Raw genomic sequence first — 18,231 nt, 5'->3', positions numbered from 1 at the left:
CAATATCGACCGATGTAAAACACTTATTTTTTCAAATCTTTTTAAGCTGTATCGCCCAGCCCTAGAATAAAGTATTATTTTTATATGATCTTGGCATATACATAATAGCAGTGACGTGCAACATGCTATAATGAAAATTGTGCCAAAATCTCCCTTTTTTAATGCAGCTAGTCCAGAGGTATCAATGTGGTTTTCACTGGGGGCCACATCGCAGTTATGTTTGGCCCGAGAGGGCTGCTTCTAACGGTGAGTACTATTATTACACAATTTATTTATTAGTAAAAAATTGTAAACTACGATGTAAAAAATATATATGTTAAATTGCAATAATTTCACCTCAAAATGTAGTGTATATTACAGTAAATGGAAAAACAGTACTGCTGCTTTTATTGTTTTAAAAAAAAGGCAGCTCAGTTACCTGAATTTTACTGTAATATTTACATTTGTTTTTTTACTGTAAATAAAAAACTGCAATTTTACAGTAAAATTTCGGCACTTGAGCTGCCAGTTTGTTATGAGTTTTTTTTACCGTGAATCAACAAGTGTAGATTTTTCGGTGTATTACTGCAAATGCCAAAACGGAACCACAGTTTGTTACAGTAAAAAAAGTTGTTTTCATTGAGAGAAAAATGCTGTAAAAAACACAGGAAATATCACAATTTTACCATGAAACCTATCGCTACTTTTACATTGCACAATTCAATGGATAACTTGCTTTGAAATCATTACTATTAATATATATTTATATTTTAAAAATGGTTTGAATGTGTGATCCTATATTTTTGCATAATTGCACAAGATTTAAGTTAACATAATTTACGATTACATGGAGTACTTTCTTTTTTCTCCCAAAATAGATAGACGGAATACATTTAATAAAAAAAGTTGCAGTACTTTCTTGATACATATTTCCAGGGCCAAATAAAATGAAGTGAGAGGGCAAGATCTGGCCCCCGGGCCTTGAGTTTGACACCTGTGAGCTAGTCTGATAAATCGGCAAGTGTGCAGGTGTACCTAATTATATGACCGGCAGATTTATAGCCTTGTTCGATTTTTTGGCACATATGTGGCTTGAATCTTTTTTTTCATGTCAATGTGAACAGTGCAATTTAGATGTTTTTTTTTTTATTTCCACCCAGGCCTCGCTTGTATGTGGAAATAAATCAGATGTGTATCCAACTGCAGTCTGAACGCTAGAATTGTGTTCATCTGACAAGTGGGTCCTCAAATTGCGATAAGCGTCATTATTTTGTCGCAAAAATAGACGGTTGCGGAGTAAATAGTTGAGAAATGTGCAGAAAACAGGCAAAAATAATAGTTTTAGGAACTTACGTCAAAGTTCCACCACTCCTGTCGCGACTTCTCGCCCACACCAGGCAAATGTCCCACAAACTGCGAGAACCAAAACGCTTGCACTTTTCCTTCTTAATCTTCTGCAGGCAATAATTCCGTCCAGAATATGTTGACTTTGATTTCAGAAAATTCCTGAAATTGCCACACATGTGCCAGGACTTGTAATCTACTAGAAATGGAGCCATGTTTTCTTCCGTAAACACTACTTGCATGTGTGACGTCATGTCAGCATGCGGGTCAGATTGCTGGCTAACAGTAATACAAAGTTAACATAAAAACTATAATAGGTAAGAAAAAAAATTGCAGCCCAAACAACTGAGCCAAATTTGGAGAGATTTTGACAAAGGGGGGGGCTGGATGACGTCACAAGTCAGAAAATATATTTTACAATACCTTAAGGACGTAATGCACAAACGAACAGTTTGACAGCACAAACGAACGGCAACATTTGTTTTAAATTTACAAGTTAACACCTCCCCACCCAAGTTCCTACAGGTTTGCAATACCCATGTTTGAGAGGATGGGGTGGCTCAATAAAACAGGAGTCACTACTTTGACAAACTTTCAACATCATTGTTTGTTTGTGACCTTCTGCTTTGTACACGATTGTTTGAACGGAAAAAACTTTTAAATAAATCAAAGCTTAAGCAGTTATACTTGATATCAATTTGGAAAAAAAGAAACCGGAAGTAATTGAACATATTCCCTACCTGTACCACGTCTAATACTTCTAAGTTATCTTTAGGTCATTTCCCATCATCCGACATTAACACTGGCTGGCTTGTATTGGCAGAAGTGCTACATGTTATTTTTCATTTTTTTGTCCTGTCCAGCTTCTCAGGCAAATCAGATAGTTGATATAGATGCCCATATATGCTGTACACCAGGGGTGTCCAAACTTTTTCCACAGAGGGCCGCACACAGAAAAATTTAAGCATGTGGGGGCCATTTTGATATTTTTCATTTTCAAACCATAACAAAATATATGGATTTTTTTTCAACCCTTAGGGCTCCTGGGGTGCATAGAGGGTCTCAGTCACAAAAAAATAAAAATAAGTCAAATAATTATTATTTTTTTTATTTAATTCTTACAGTAAATCTCTATATTAACTTGAGGTTGATATAAAGTAAAACAAATAAGGTTTTATGCCTTTTCTGTCAAAGACGGACGGACAGATAGATAGATAGTACTTTATTGATTCCTTCAGGAGAGTTCCTTTATTTAGCAATTACAGCCCTCAAAGATCAATAATGCAGAGCACCATTGATTTGAATTATTTAATATTTTTGAGTAATCACATCCATCCATCCATCCATTTTCTACCGCTTATTCCCTTTCGGGGTCGCGGGGGGCGCTGGCGCCTATCTCAGCTACAATCGGGCGGAAGGCAGGGTACACCCTGGACAAGTCTCCACCTCATCGCAGGGCCAACACAGATAGACAGACAACACTCACAGTGAACAGTTAAATAAAATCCTACTAAATATATTTGAGATGCGAAAGGTTCCCCACTCATAAAGTGATGCAATTGTATTAGTTTTTTTTTTACTCTTAACACTTGAATTTCAAGATCAACTTCCGATATACCTGTCGATTTTAAGTTTGAACTATTATTTTGTTTGTTTTATGCTCTTTTGTCAAAACTTTGATGTTTTTATATGGCAACCACACAACATATGCAACATTTTTTCCACATAAAACAATTTAAGTAATAATTCATTATAACACATTTTTTTGTCCCATTTTTTTTTAGCAATGGAAAAAAAACTGCCTGCATGACAGCTTTGTGTCAACATTGCCACTTTTTCTCATTCCACTTTTATTAAATCTATTTTTCTTTTTTTTTTTGCAATACTATCAATTTTGCAAAATGTGTGGCGGGCCGGTAAACAATAAGCTGCGGGCCGCAAATGGCCGCCGGGCCGCACTTTGGACACACCTGCTGTACACATTTACTTTAGAAAAGAGAAGTGCTGGATACTTCAATTGTTGCCTTATTTGTACAGTTATTTGTTGATTTGGGAAATTGTGTTAGATGTAAATATAAAGGGAATACAATGATTTGCAAATAATTTTCAACCCATATTCAGTTGAATATGCTACAAAGACAACATATTTGATGTTCAAACTGATAAACATTTTTTTTTGCAAATAATCATTAACTTTAGAATTTGATGCCAGCAACACGTGACAAAGAAGTCGGGAAAGGTGACAATAAATACTGATAAAGTTGAGGAATGCTCATCAAACACCTATTTGGAAAATCCCCCAGGTGTGCTGGCTAATTGGGAACAGGTGAGTGCCATGATTGGGTATAAAAACAGCTTCCCAAAACATGCTCAGTCTTTCACAAGAAAGGATGGGAGAAGGTACACCCCTTTGTCCACAACTGCGTGAGCAAATAGTCAAACAGTTTAAGAACAACGTTTCTCAAAGTGCAACTGCAAGAAATTTAGGGATTTCAACATCTACGGTCCATAATATCATCAAAAGGTTCAGAAAATCTGGAGAAATCACGACACGTAAGCGGCATGGCCGGAAACCAACATTGAATGACCGTGACCTTCGATACCTCAGACGGGACTGTATCAAAAACCGATATCAATCTCTAAAAGGATATCACCACATGGGCTCAGGAACACTTCAGAAAACCACAGTCACTAAATACAGTTCGTCGCTACATCTGTAAAGCTTCCACAATTAGTTTCCTCAGTTCCCAAACGTTTATTGAGTGTTGTTAAAAAAAAAAGGTGATGTAACACAGTGGTGAACATGACCTTTCCTAACTACTTTGGCACGTGTTGCAGCCATGAAATTCTAAGTTAATTATTATTTGCAAAAAAAAAACAAAGTTTATGAGTTTGAACATCAAATATCTTGTCTTAGTAGTGCATTCAATTGAATATGGATTGAAAAGGATTTGCAAATCATTGTATTCCGTTTATATTTACATCTAACACAATTTCCCAACTCATATGGAAACGGGGTTTGTATTTGACTTTATTTATATTATTTGGTGCAGCAGGAAGGGATACAAAGAGAAAAAAAGGAAGACAGAGGGGGAATTGTGGGGACAAGGGGAGGAATAGACAGAGACAAAAACAACAACACCAAGCACGACAACAACAACAACAATAGAACAACATCAGCAAATAGGATATGTACAAATATGTTGGTAAAAGTTATAGCAAAGAACCAGTAAGTGAAATAAATAATAATACAGAAATGACAATGAACATTATTACACTACAAATGGATAAATAGAAATACCAATAGAAATAGCACTATTGATAATAAATAATAACAACAATTACCTCTATTATCAACAATACATATATGTAATGACAACTTGAAATACAAAAGAAAGCAGATAAATGAAGGGGAAGAAAGAGAGGCCAACTATATTAACCTTGTAGATTGTTATAGTATCAAGAGGTTAAGCATTGTCGGTGTGCCATGTGTTACCCAGTTTCCCCTGGGGCAACAACGTTAATTTATGTTTGATGAAACGTGATTATATTTATGAGTGTATGCATGTATATGTATATGTACAGTATGTGTACATGCATTTTTGTACAGTGAAAGTGTATACACAGTATATATATACATATATATATATACATATATATATATATATATATACACATATATATATATATATATATACACACATATATATATATATATATATATATATATATATATATATACACACATACATACAGTCAAGAAAATGAGTATTTGAACACCCTGCTATTTTGCAAGTTCTCCCACTTAGAAATCATGGAGGGGTCTGAAATTTTCACAGTAGGTGCATGTCCACTGTATGAGAGATAACCTAAAAAGAAGAAAAAAACAGAAATCACAACCTATGATTTTTTTTAACAATTTTTTTGTGTGATACAGCTGAAAATAGGTATTTGAACACCTGTCCATCAGCTAGAATTCTGACCCTCAAAGACCTGTTAGTCCGCCTTTAAAAGTCCTCCCCAACTCTACTGTATTATCCTGAATCAGATGCACCTGTGTGAGGTCTTTAGCTGCATAAAGACACCTGTCCACCCCATACAATCAGTAAGACCCAAACATTCAGCATGCCTAAGAGCAAGAGCTGTCCAAAGACACTAGAGACAAAATTGTACAACTCCAAAAGGATGGAAAGGGCTCTGGAGAAATTGCCAAGCAGCTTGGTGAAAAAAGGTCCACTGTTGGAGCAATCATTACAAAATGGAAGAAGCTAAACATGACAATCAATCTCAATCAGAGTAGAGCCCCATGCAAGATATCACCTCGTGGGGTTTCAATGATGCTAAGAGAGGTGAGGAATCAGCCCAGGACTACACGGCAGGACTTGGTCAATGACCTGAAAAGAGCTGGCACCACTGTTCCCATGGTCACTGTTGGTAATACACTAAGACGTCATGCTTTGAAATCATGCATGGCACGAAAGGTTCCCCTGCTTAAACCAGCACATGTTAAGGCCCGTCTTAAGTTTGCCAATGACCAATTTGGATGATCCAGAGGAGTCATGGGAGAAAGTTTTGTGGACAGATAAGACCAAAATTGACCTTTTGGTCATAATTCCACTATGCGTGCTTGGAGGAAGAAGAATGATGCATACCATCCCAAGAACACCATCCCTACTGTGAAGAATGGGGGTGGTAGCATCATGCTTTGGGGGTGTTTTTCTGCTCATGGGACAGGACGAATGTACTATATTAAGGAGAGGATGACTGCAGCCATGTATTGTAAGATTCTGGCCAAAAACCTCCTTCCCTCAGTCAGATCATTGAAGATTAGTCGTGGCTGGATCTTCCAACATGACAATGACCCAAAGCACACAGCCAGGAAAACCAAGAAGTGGCTTCGTAAGAACCTTATCAAGGTTCCGGAGTGGCTTAGCCAGTCTCCAGACCTAAATCCAATTGAAAATCTTTGGAGGGAGCTGAAAGTCTGTGTTAGCGACAGCCCAGAAACCTGACTGATCTAGAGATGATCTGTGTGGAGGAGTGGGCCAAAATCCCTCCTGCAGTCTGTGCAAACCTGGTGAAAAACTACAGGAAACATTTAACCTATGTAATTGCAAACAAAGGCTACTCTACCAAATATTAATGTTGGTGTTCAAATACTTATTTTCAGCTGTATCACACAAATAAATTGTTAAAAAAATCATAAATTGTGATTTCTGGATTTTTCTTTTTAGGTTATCTCTCATAGAGTGGACATGCACCTACCGTGAAAATTTCAGACCCCTCCATTATTTTCTAAGTGGGAGAACTTGCAAAATAGCAGGGTGTTCAAATTAGGGCTGGGCGAGTATTGGCTTTTATTAATATCGCCATATTTTTATGCCATATTGCGATATACAATATATATTACGATATTTTTCTCCTCTCTGAGCTGCCACCTTATCGTGGTAGAGGAGTTTGCGTGTCCCAATGATCCTAGGAGCTATGTTGTCCGGGGGCATAAAGCCCCCTGGTAGGGTCTCCCAAGGCAAACAGGTTCTAGGTGAGGGATCAGACAAAGAGCAGCTCGAAGACCTTTATGAAGATGAAAAATCCTGGACCCAGATTTCCCTCGCCCGGACGCGGGTCACCGGGGCCCCCTTCTGGAGCCAGGCCCGGAGGTGGGGCACGATGGCGAGCCTGTTCCCATGGGGCCCGGCCGGGCACAGCCCGAAGAGGCAACGTGGGTCACCCCTCCAATGGGCTCACCACCCATAGCAGGGGCCATAGAGGTCGGGTGCATTGTGAGCTGGGCGACAGCCGAAGGCAGGGCACTTGGCGGTCCGATCCTCGGCTACAGAAGCTAGCTCTTGGGACGTGGAACGTCACGTCACTGGGGGGGAAAGAGCCTCAGCTAGTGCGCGAAGTCGAGAAATTCCGGCTGGATATAGTCGGACTCACTTCGACGCACAGCAATGGCTCTGGAACCACTTCTCTCGAGAGGGATTGGACCCTCTTCCACTCTGGCGTTGCCGGCAGTGAGAGGCGACGGGCTGGGGTGGCAATTCTTGTTTCCCCCCGGCTCAAAGCCTGTACGTTGGAGTTCAACCCGGTGGACGAAAGGGTAGCCTCCCTCCGCCTTCGGGTGGGGGGACGGGTCCTGACTGTTGTTTGTGCTTATGCACCAAACAGCAGTTCAGAGTACCCACCCTTTTTGGGAACACTCGAGGGAGTACTGGAAAGTGCTCCCCCGGGTGATTCCCTTGTCCTACTGGGAGACTTCAACGCTCACGTTGGCAACGACAGTGAAACCTGGAGAGGCGTGATTGGGAAGAATGGCCGCCCGGATCTGAACCCGAGTGGTGTTTTGTTATTGGACTTTTGTGCTCGTCACAGTTTGTCGATAACAAACACCATGTTCAAACATAAGGGTGTCCATATGTGCACTTGGCACCAGGACACCCTAGGCCGCAGTTCCATGATCGACTTTGTAGTTGTGTCATCGGATTTGCGGCCTCATGTTTTGGACACTCGGGTGAAGAGAGGGGCGGAGCTTTCTACCGATCACCACCTGGTGGTGAGTTGGCTGCGATGGTGGGGGAGGATGCCGGACAGACCTGGGAGGCCCAAACGCATTGTGAGGGTCTGCTGGGAACGTCTGGCAGAGTCTCCTGTCAGACAAAGTTTCAATTCCCACCTCCGGAAGAACTTTGAGCAAGTCACGAGGGAGGTGCGGGACATTGAGTCCGAGTGGACCATGTTCCGCACCTCTATTGTCGAGGCGGCAGATCGGAGCTGTGGCCGCAAGGTAGTTGGTGCCTGTCGGGGCGGCAATCCTAAAACCCCTTGGTGGACACCAGCGGTGAGGGATGCCGTCAAGCTGAAGAAGGAGTCCTATCGGGTCCTTTTGGCTCATAGGACTCCGGAGGCAGTGGACAGGTACCGACAGGCCAAGCGGTGTGCAGCTTCAGCGGTCGCGGAGGCAAAAACTCGGACATGGGAAGAGTTCGGGGAAGCCATGGAAAACGACTTCCGGACGGCTTCGAAGCAATTCTGGACCACCGTCCGCCGCCTCAGGAAGGGGGAAGCAGTGCACTATCAACACCGTGTATGGTGCGGATGGTGTTCTGCTGACCTCGACTGCGGATGTTGTGGATAGGTGGAAGGAATACTTCGAAGACCTCCTCAATCCCACCAACACGTCTTCCTATGAGGAAGCAGTGCCTGGGGAATCTGTGGTGGACTCTCCTATTTCTGGGGCTGAGGTCGCTGAGGTAGTTAAAAAGCTCCTCGGTGGCAAGGCCCCAGGGGTGGACGAGATCCGCCCGGAGTTCCTCAAGGCTCTGGATGCTGTGGGGCTGTCTTGGTTGACAAGACTCTGCAGCATCACGTGGACATCGGGGGCGGTACCTCTGGATTGGCAGACCGGGGTGGTGGTTCCTCTCTTTAAGAAGGGGGACAGGAGGGTGTGTTCCAACTATCGTGGGATCACACTCCTCAGCCTTCCCGGTAAGGTTTATTCAGGTGTACTGGAGAGGAGGCTACGTCGGATAGTCGAACCTCGGATTCAGGAGGAACAGTGTGGTTTTCGTCCTGGTCGTGGAACTGTGGACCAGCTCTATACTCTCGGCAGGGTTCTTGAGGGTGCATGGGAGTTTGCCCAACCAGTCTACATGTGCTTTGTGGACTTGGAGAAGGCATTCGACCGTGTCCCTCGGGAAGTCCTGTGGGGAGTGCTCAGAGAGTATGGGGTATCGGACTGTCTTATTGTGGCGGTCCGTTCCCTGTACGATCAGTGCCAGAGCTTGGTTCGCATTGCCGGCAGTAAGTCGAACACATTTCCAGTGAGGGTTGGACTCCGCCAAGGCTGTCCTTTGTCACCGATTCCGTTCATAACTTTTATGGACAGAATTTCTAGGCGCAGTCAAAGCGTTGAGGGGTTCCGGTTTGGTAACCGCAGGATTAGGTCTCTGCTTTTTGCAGATGATGTGGTCCTGATGGCTTCATCTGACCGGGATCTTCAGCTCTCGCTGGATCGGTTCGCAGCCGAGTGTGAAGCGACCGGAATGAGAATCAGCACCTCCAAGTCGTAGTCCATGGTTCTCGCCCGGAAAAGGGTGGAGTGCCATCTCCGGGTTGGGGAGGAGACCCTGCCCCAAGTGAAGGAGTTCAAGTACCTAGGAGTCTTGTTCACGAGTGAGGGAAGAGTGGATCGTGAGATCGACAGGCGGATCGGTGCGGCGTCTTCAGTAATGCGGACGTTGTACCGATCCGTTGTGGCGAAGAAGGAGCTGAGCCGGAAGGCAAAGCTCTCAATTTACCGGTCGATCTACGTTCCCATCCTCACCTATGGTCATGAGCTTTGGGTCGTGACCGAAAGGATAAGATCACGGGTACAAGCGGCCGAAATGAGTTTCCTCCGCCGTGTGGCGGGGCTCTCCCTTAGAGATAGGGTGAGAAGCTCTGCCATCCGGGAGGGACTCAAAGTAAAGCCGCTGCTCCTTCACATCGAGAGGAGCCAGATGAGGTGGTTCGGGCATCTGGTCAGGATGCCACCCGAACGCCTCCCTAGGGAGGTGTTTAGGGCACGTCCAACCGGTAGGAGGCCACGGGGAAGACCCGGGACACGTTGGGAAGACTATGTCTCCCGGCTGGCCTGGGAACGCCTCGGGATCCCCCGGGAAGAGCTAGACGAAGTGGCTGGGGAGAGGGAAGTCTGGGTTTCCCTGCTTAGGCTGTTGCCCCCACGACCCGACCTCGGATAAGCGGAAGATGATGGATGGATGGATGGATTACGATATTTTGCCTTAGCCTTGAATGAACACTTGATGCATATAATCACAGCAGTATGATGTTTCTATGTGTCTACATTAAAACATTCTTCTTCATACTGCATTAATATATGCTACTTTTAAACTTTCATGCAGAGAGGGAAATCACAACTAAGTCAATTGACTAAAACTGTATTTATTAAATACTCTTCATTCTCTCACGGGTGACTTTTTAAATGAAAGAACAAATTAATAGTGTTGCTACCTTTTTGTAGTAACACTTCTGCTGCATACTTTGCATATTGCTGTTGTCTGCTGAATATCTTCCCACTTGAAGCCAAACCACCGCCAGATGATGGATCCCCTGCACTTTATTTTTGAGCATTAATTGTTCTTCTTCCATTTGTGATCAGTTTCGCACCTTCTCTCTCTTGTATTGTCACAAGCTCTGCTCAGCTCTGCTTGTACGACCTGCCTCAGCTAACGTTAGCCGTGCTGCTACCTCTCTGGTCGGCAAGAGCGTATGACGCTAGACGCGCGACAGTATGTAACGTATGTAGGAAGGCGGGCTTGTTTTCCGTCTCTGTGAGAAGGAGGGACGAGGAGTGAAAAATGTCTGTAATGTAATGCCCTAAGCTAACGTTAGCTATGCTGCTAGCTCTTTGGTCGGCGAGAGCGTGACGCAAGACACGCGAGAGTATGTGACGTATGTAAGAAGGCAAGCTTGTTTTCCGTCTCTGTGAGAAGAAGAGACGAGGAAGAGTGAGAAAATCCACTAATGTAATGCCCGCAGCTAAAAGCAACTGTGTGAGAACATATAATCGAATATTACGATATAGTCATTTTCTATATCGCACAGTGACAAATCTGCAATATATCGTTTATATCAATATATCGCCCAGCCCTAGTTCAAATACTTATTTTCTTAACTATATATATATATATATATATATATATATATATTAGGGGTGGGCAAATTAGTGCGTTAATTATGAGTTAACTCATCAATCTATTAACGCTGACAATTATTTTATCGCACTTTTGCGTATGTTGTTTACATTTGGCAAAAATACCGGACAATTCTGCAAATTTCATGGCTGGCTTACAGCGTGGTCACTCCGGGATCACTTACGACCGCCAGACAATTCTGAATGTGGATGGACTGAATGAGGCGTGCTTGCTAGACCGGCTAGCTAGCATGGGAATACTTTGCCGGCTACATCCAGCGGCCTGTGAAGCAGCGGAGTATATGTGTTGTCTGTCTATTTATGAATAATGCAGACGAGGAGTGTTGGCTGAGTTCTTAACGTTTACTTTCAATGTGCATATCACAACATACAAGATGCCGCCATGGCGACACAACCTATACCGGGCTACCGCGCATGCTCGTCACTCCTGTTGCATGCTGGGTAGGGTAGTTCTTTTATTCCCTGGCTCATAACGTCACAATATAGTACCATGTATATGATGCGTTCAGTTTATCAAAGCACCAAGCAAACAATCGGAAAATTCCCATTATATCTATTCCTAGATATGGTCATAATTATCTTAAGTGCACTACGCAGAATAAACACAACATTATTAATATTGCTACTACGGATAATTTGATCAAGAATTCCCTAAAACAGCCCACTACCTATAATATAGGTTTTTTAAACATAAGATCCCTGATAAAAAAATGTTTCTGCTGTTACCTCAGAAATTGCCTGTTCAGAGGTTATAACTGTGGCTCAGAGATTTGTATGTAGATTATATTTATTTTCCATAACAAACAGGATAACTTAAATACCCTGGCAGTGGTAGTAATAAGCTTAAATGTTTGTATTTACATTTTTGGAGTTGATTTTCATAAAATATGCTATTTAACTGCTACTGTTTAACAAGGACTGATTTAAATTGTGTTTGGACAACAAATGTTTTGGCGCTTTTGTTCATGTGGGAGAATATTCCAATAAAGGTGCACTACACACTACTTTTGAATTCATTATTGGGCTTTGCGTAAACAATGCAGTTAATCACGATTAATCAGAGAAATAGTGCGATTAACTTCGATTAAAAATTTTAATCGTTGCCCAGCCCTAATATATATATATATATATGTTTGAACAGTGAATGTATATAGATAGATAGATAGATAGATAGATAGATATACATTATTGATTCCTATATGTACATGTGTGTATATGTATGTTTGTACAGTGAATGTATATGTACAGTTTGTGCACATGTATGTTTGTACAGTGAATATATATGTACAGTATGTGTATACGTATGTTTGTACAGTGAATGCATATGTACAGTATGTGTATGTTTGTACAGTGAATGTATATGTACAGTATTTATACATGTGTGTACAGTGTATGTATATATATATTAGATTAGATAGTACTTTATTTATTCCGTCAGGAGAGTTCCTTGAGGAAAATTACAATTTTCAGCACAATCCCATTCAAGATCAGACAAACATTACAGGGAGACAGAACAGGATCGCTGACGGGTCTGCCAGCTTCCAGCGCCCCTTACAAAAAAGATGACATACAGGTAAACAAGGGGGGGGGATAGAAGATTAAAATAAAATAAAAAAATAAAAAATCGGTCTTAGCCTAGGCCCTGGAGTGGGGGTGCAGACTGAGGCCAAGGGAAAAGAACAACTCATAGCCATAGTACACATTCCATGTGTGTAAGAGGGAAACATCAAACATCAAACATCAAAGAACACAGAGGACATTAAAGACATTAAAGCAGCAGATACAACCAGACACTTCTACATACAGCTATGAATAAAAAGTAAAAGAAACATATCCACTGTGGTGGCCTCTACGGTGTTCCACGCCATTGTCCGCTGGGGAGGAGGGAGCATGGCCAGAGACAGAAGCAGATCCAACAAAGCAACCAAGACAGCCGACTCCACTCTCGGCCAATGTCCAGTCCGCATGGATGAGCGAGGATACGTCCAAGGTGACTGAGGTGTCCGACACCTGCTCACCCAGTCAAGACACCGCGGAGCCTCTCCGTCCCAGCTCCGCAGCCCTATATATATATATATATATATACACACACACACACACACAGGTGGTGGTCATATTATTAGAATATCATGAAAAAGTTTATTTATTTCATTAATTCCATTTAGAAAGTCAAACTTGTAGAATGTATACATTAATTCCAAACAGACTGATACATTTCAAGTGTTTTTAGCCAAAAAGGAGATGATTATAGCTAATAACCAATGAAAACCCTAAATTCAACATCTCAGAAAATTTGAATATGGTAAAAAGGTCAGATATTGAAGACACCTGGTGCCACACTTTAATTAGCTAACTAACTCAAAACACCTGGAAAAGCCTTTAAATGGTCTCTCGTTTTGATTCTGTATGACACACAATCATGGGGAAGACTGCTGACTTGACAACTGTCCAAAAGATGATCATTGATACTTTAAAGAAGGAGGGCAAGACACAAAAGGTCATTGCCAAAGAGGTTGGATGTTCCCAGAGCTCTGTGTCCAAGCACATTAATAGAGAGGCGAAGGGAAGACAAAGATGTGGTAGAAAAAAGTGTACAAGCAAGAGGGATAACTGCGCCCTGGAGAGGATTGTCAAACAAAACCGATTAAAAAAATGTGGGGGAGATCCACAAAGAGTGGACTGCAGCTGGAGTCAGTGCTTCAAGAACCACCACGCACCGACGTATGCAAGATATGGGGTTCAGCCGTCACATTCCTTGCGTAAAGCCACTCTTGAATAAGAGACAACGTCAAAAGCGTCTCGCCTGGGCTCGAGACAAAAAGGACTGGACTGCTGCTGAGTGGTCCAAAGTTATGTTTTCAGATGAAAGTAAATTTTGTATCTCCTTTGGAAATCAAGGTCCCAGAGTCTGGAGGAAGACAGGGGAGGCACAGAATCCGCGTTGCCTTTAGTCCAATGTCAAATTTCCACAATCGGTAATGGTCTGGGGTGCCATGTCATCTGCTGGTGTTGGTCCACTGTGTTTCCTGAGGTCTAGGGTCAATGCAGCAGTTTACCAGGAAGTTTTAGAACACTTTATGCTGCCTGCCGCGGACCAATTTTATGGAGTTGAAGATTTCATTTTCCAACATGACTTGACACCTGCACACAGTGCCAAATCTACCAGTACCTGGTTTAAGGACCATGGTATCTCTGTTCTTGATTGGCCTGCAAACTCCCCTGACCTTAACCCCATAGAAAACCTATGGGGTATTGTGAAGCGGAAGATGCGAGATGCCAGAACCAACAATGCTGAAGAGCTGAAGGCCACCATTAAAGCAACCTGGGCACTCATAACACCTGAGGTGTGCAACAGACAGGTCGACTCCATGCCACGCCGTATTGCTGCAGCAATTCAGGCAAAAGGAGCTGCAACTAAGTATTGATTGCCGTACATGCTGAAACTTTCCATGTTCATACTTTTCAGTTGGCCCACATTTCTAAAAAATATTTTTTGGTACTAGTCGTAACTAATATTCTAATTTTCTGAGATACTGAATTTGGGATTTTCAGTAATTGTCAGTACTAATCATCAAAATTTAGAGAAATAAACATTTCAAATATATCACTATGTGTGTAATGAATTGATATAATATGTAAGTTTCACGTTCCGAATATAATTACTGAAATAAATCAACTTTTTCATGATATTCTAATAATATGAACAGCACCTGTGTATATATATATATATATATATAACCCATTTACCGTTTACATGTATGTGTATAAGTATGTTTGTACAGTGAATGTATATGTACAGTATGTGTAGATGTATGTTTGTAAAGTATATATATATATATATATATATATATATATATATATATATATATATATATATATATATATATATATATGTTTGTACAGGGGCTTCACGGTGGCAGAGGTTCAAATCCAGGCTCGGGATCTTTCTGTGTGGAGTTTGCATGTTCTCCCCGTGAATGCGTGGGTTCCCTCCGGGTACTCCGGCTTCCTCCCACTTCCAAAAACATGCAACACTAAATTGGCCCTAGTGTTTGAATGTGAGTGTGAATGTTGTCTATCTGTGTTGGCCCTGCGATGAGGTGGCGACTTGTCCAGGGTGTACCCCGCCTTCCGCCCGATGGTAGCTGAGATAGGCGCCAGCGCCCCCCGCGACCCCAAAAGGGAATAAGCGGTAGAAAATGGATGTTTGTACAGTGAATGTATATAGATAGATAGTACTTCATTGATTCCTATATGTGCAGAATGTGTATGTATGTTTGTACAGTGAATGTATATGTACATGTATGTGTATATATATATGTTTGTAAAGTGAATGCATATGTACAGTATGTGTATATGTATGTGTGTACAGTGAATGTGCGAACTTTGAGTGTGTATGTATGTGAGCGTAGGTACAGTATGAATAACTGTGTGACTATATAGGTGTATTTGTGAAATGGTACACGTTAAATAAACCAGATAATTGAGACAATAACCGTGACACAATCCAAATGTGTTGACAGGACATGCTAACGTGTGCTAGCAACAGTTCCTCCGTGTAAACAAGACGACGAGAGCCCTTTAAAAGAGGTCTGTTGTCACCGAAATGGCGTGTCTTGTTCATTCAGTTGTGCTCAAGTTAGGTTTGATCATGAGACAGATGGAAAAAAATATAACAGTACAAACTAGTAGTCATTCTCGTCACGCACAAGTTAGCTTAGCATGCTATCTTTAGCTAACTTCTTACTCCACTGGATATCTACAGCTAAGTCTAATAAACTGTTATTCACCCACAAAATGTGTTTTACAACTCTGTATGAGACTTTAACCGAAGATAAATTCATATGTAACATGTGAAAAGAGGCTAGTGCTACTTTTGTGAAGTTTAAATGTCCGGTGCAGAGTTCGCGTTACCAGGAAATAGCCACAGCCCGGTCCTCACTTCAGCATATATATTACATTCCTTGTTTAAACAAACTTACCAGCTCATGTTTGCGCTCAATGTTTAATCCAGTTTCATTGAATTACTGTTTTCTTCGGACAATCTGGTCCCATTCGGCCAGACGACGGCGCTCCTAGCAGGAAGTTGGAAGATGAGTCCCTTGTGTTTCCTGGGGCTGAGTCGCCACTCTTTGATTGATTGATTGATTGATACTTTTATTAGTAGATTGCACAGTACAGTACATATTCCGTACAATTGACCACTAAATGGTAACACACGAATAAGTTTTTCAACTTGTTTAAGTCGGGGTCCACGTTAATCAATTCATGGTAACTTTTTATTTATTAATTTATGTATTGATTTTTTCAAAACCTTTATTCATAATGTTCAACATTTACATACAATCAAAGACTTAGTCATCATCGAAACAAGAACAGAAACAGTACAAAACAGCGCCAGGGGGTTATAAACTCAATAAAGCAACTAAAGAAGAATACAAAAAAAAAAAAAATATATATATATATGTATATATATATATATATATATATATATATATATATATATATATATATATATACACAGAGGGGCAAAAAAGTATTTAGTCAGCCACCGATTGTGCAAGTTCTCCCACTTAAAATGATGACAGAGGTCTGTAATTTTCATCAAGGGTACACTTCAACTGTGAGAGAAAGAATGTGAAAAAAAATCCAGGAATTCACATTTTATGAATTTTAAATAATTTATTTTGTAAAATAAGTATTTGGTCAACCATTCAAAGTTCTCAGATGGAAGGAGTTTTTGGCTCAAAATCTCACGATACATGATGTTTCCACCCCCATGCTTTACAGTAGGTGTGGTGTTCTTGGGATGCAACTCAGTATTCTTCTTCCTCCAAACACAACAAGTTGAGTTTATACCAAAGTGGATACATTGGTGATACAGCAGAGGATTGGGAGAATATCATGTGATCAGATGAAACCAAAATATAACTTGTTGGTATAAACTCAACTCGTTGTGTTTGGAGGAAGAAGAACACTGAGTTGCATCCCAATAACACCACACCTACTGTGAAGCATGGGGGTGGAAACATCATGTTTTTGGGCTGTTTTTCTGCTAAGGGGACAGGACGATTGATCCGTGTTAAGGAAAGAATGAATGGGGCCATGTATTGTGAGATTTTGAGCCCAAACCACCTTCCATCAGTGAGAGCTTTGAATGGTTGACCAAATACTTATTTGCCACCATAATTTACAAATAAATTCTTTAAAATTCCTAAAATGTGAATTCCTGGATTTTTTTTCACATTCTGTCTCTCACAGTTGAAGTGTACCTATGATGAAAATTACAGACCTCTGTCATCATTTTAAATGGGAGAACTTGCACAATCGGTGGCTGACTAAATACTTTTTTGCCCCACTGTACATACATACATATATATGGATGGATGGATGGACATATATATATATATATATATATATATATATATATATATATATATATATATATATATATATATATATATATATATATATATATATATATATATATATATTTGTGAGTTTGAATGTTGTCTGTCTATCTGTGTTGGCCCTATGATGAAATGGCGACTTGTCCAGGGTGTACTCCGCCGTCCACCCGAATGCATCTGAGATAAAATGGACGGATGGATATATATTTATAACTATGTCTATTTGTATGTATATATATATATATATATATATATATATATATATATATATATATATATATATATATATATATATATATATATATATATATGTGTGTGTGTATAAATATATGTATATATGTGTATATACATATGTATACATGTGTATATACATATGTATACATGAAAATGTGTATATATGTGTGTATACATGTGTATGTACATATTTTTTACATACACATATATACATATAAACAACTACAAATATATACATCCATCCATTTCTTCCGCTTGTCTGAGGTCGGGTAGTGGGGGCAGCAGCCTAAGCAGAGAAGCCCAGATTTCTCTTTCCCCAGCCACTTCGTCCAGCTCTTCCGAGGGGATCCCAAGGTGTTCCCAGACCAGCCGGGAGACATACTCTTCTCAACGTGTCCTGGGTCTTCCCCGTTGCCTCCTGCCGGTCGGACGTGCCCTAAACACCTCCCTAGGGAGGCGTTCGGGTGGAATCCTGAGCAGATGCCCGAACCACCTTATCTGTATATACAGTACATATATGTACATTTACATACATATATATATATA

The 18,231-nt window shown here is 41.0% G+C and overlaps 1 protein-coding gene across 1 annotated transcript in view; it reads right to left on the bottom strand.

Annotated features, from left to right (window-relative positions):
• Positions 1-16,179, bottom strand: part of bin3 (bridging integrator 3) — a 165,574-nt gene extending 149,395 nt beyond the window's left edge. Inside the window, exon 1 of the mRNA XM_061906066.1 lies at positions 16,024-16,179. Within this exon, the coding sequence (XP_061762050.1) occupies positions 16,024-16,031 (8 nt within the window). The 5' untranslated portion in view covers positions 16,032-16,179. The remainder of the gene's footprint in view (positions 1-16,023) is intronic.
• Between the last annotated feature and the right edge of the window lie 2,052 nt (positions 16,180-18,231).

The sequence above is a fragment of the Nerophis ophidion genome, linkage group LG07 (genome assembly GCF_033978795.1).
Source record: "Nerophis ophidion isolate RoL-2023_Sa linkage group LG07, RoL_Noph_v1.0, whole genome shotgun sequence".
NCBI lineage: Eukaryota > Metazoa > Chordata > Actinopteri > Syngnathiformes > Syngnathidae > Nerophis > Nerophis ophidion.
Note: the sequence above shows the minus strand (reverse complement) of the source record. Positions and strands in the feature narration are given on the sequence as shown.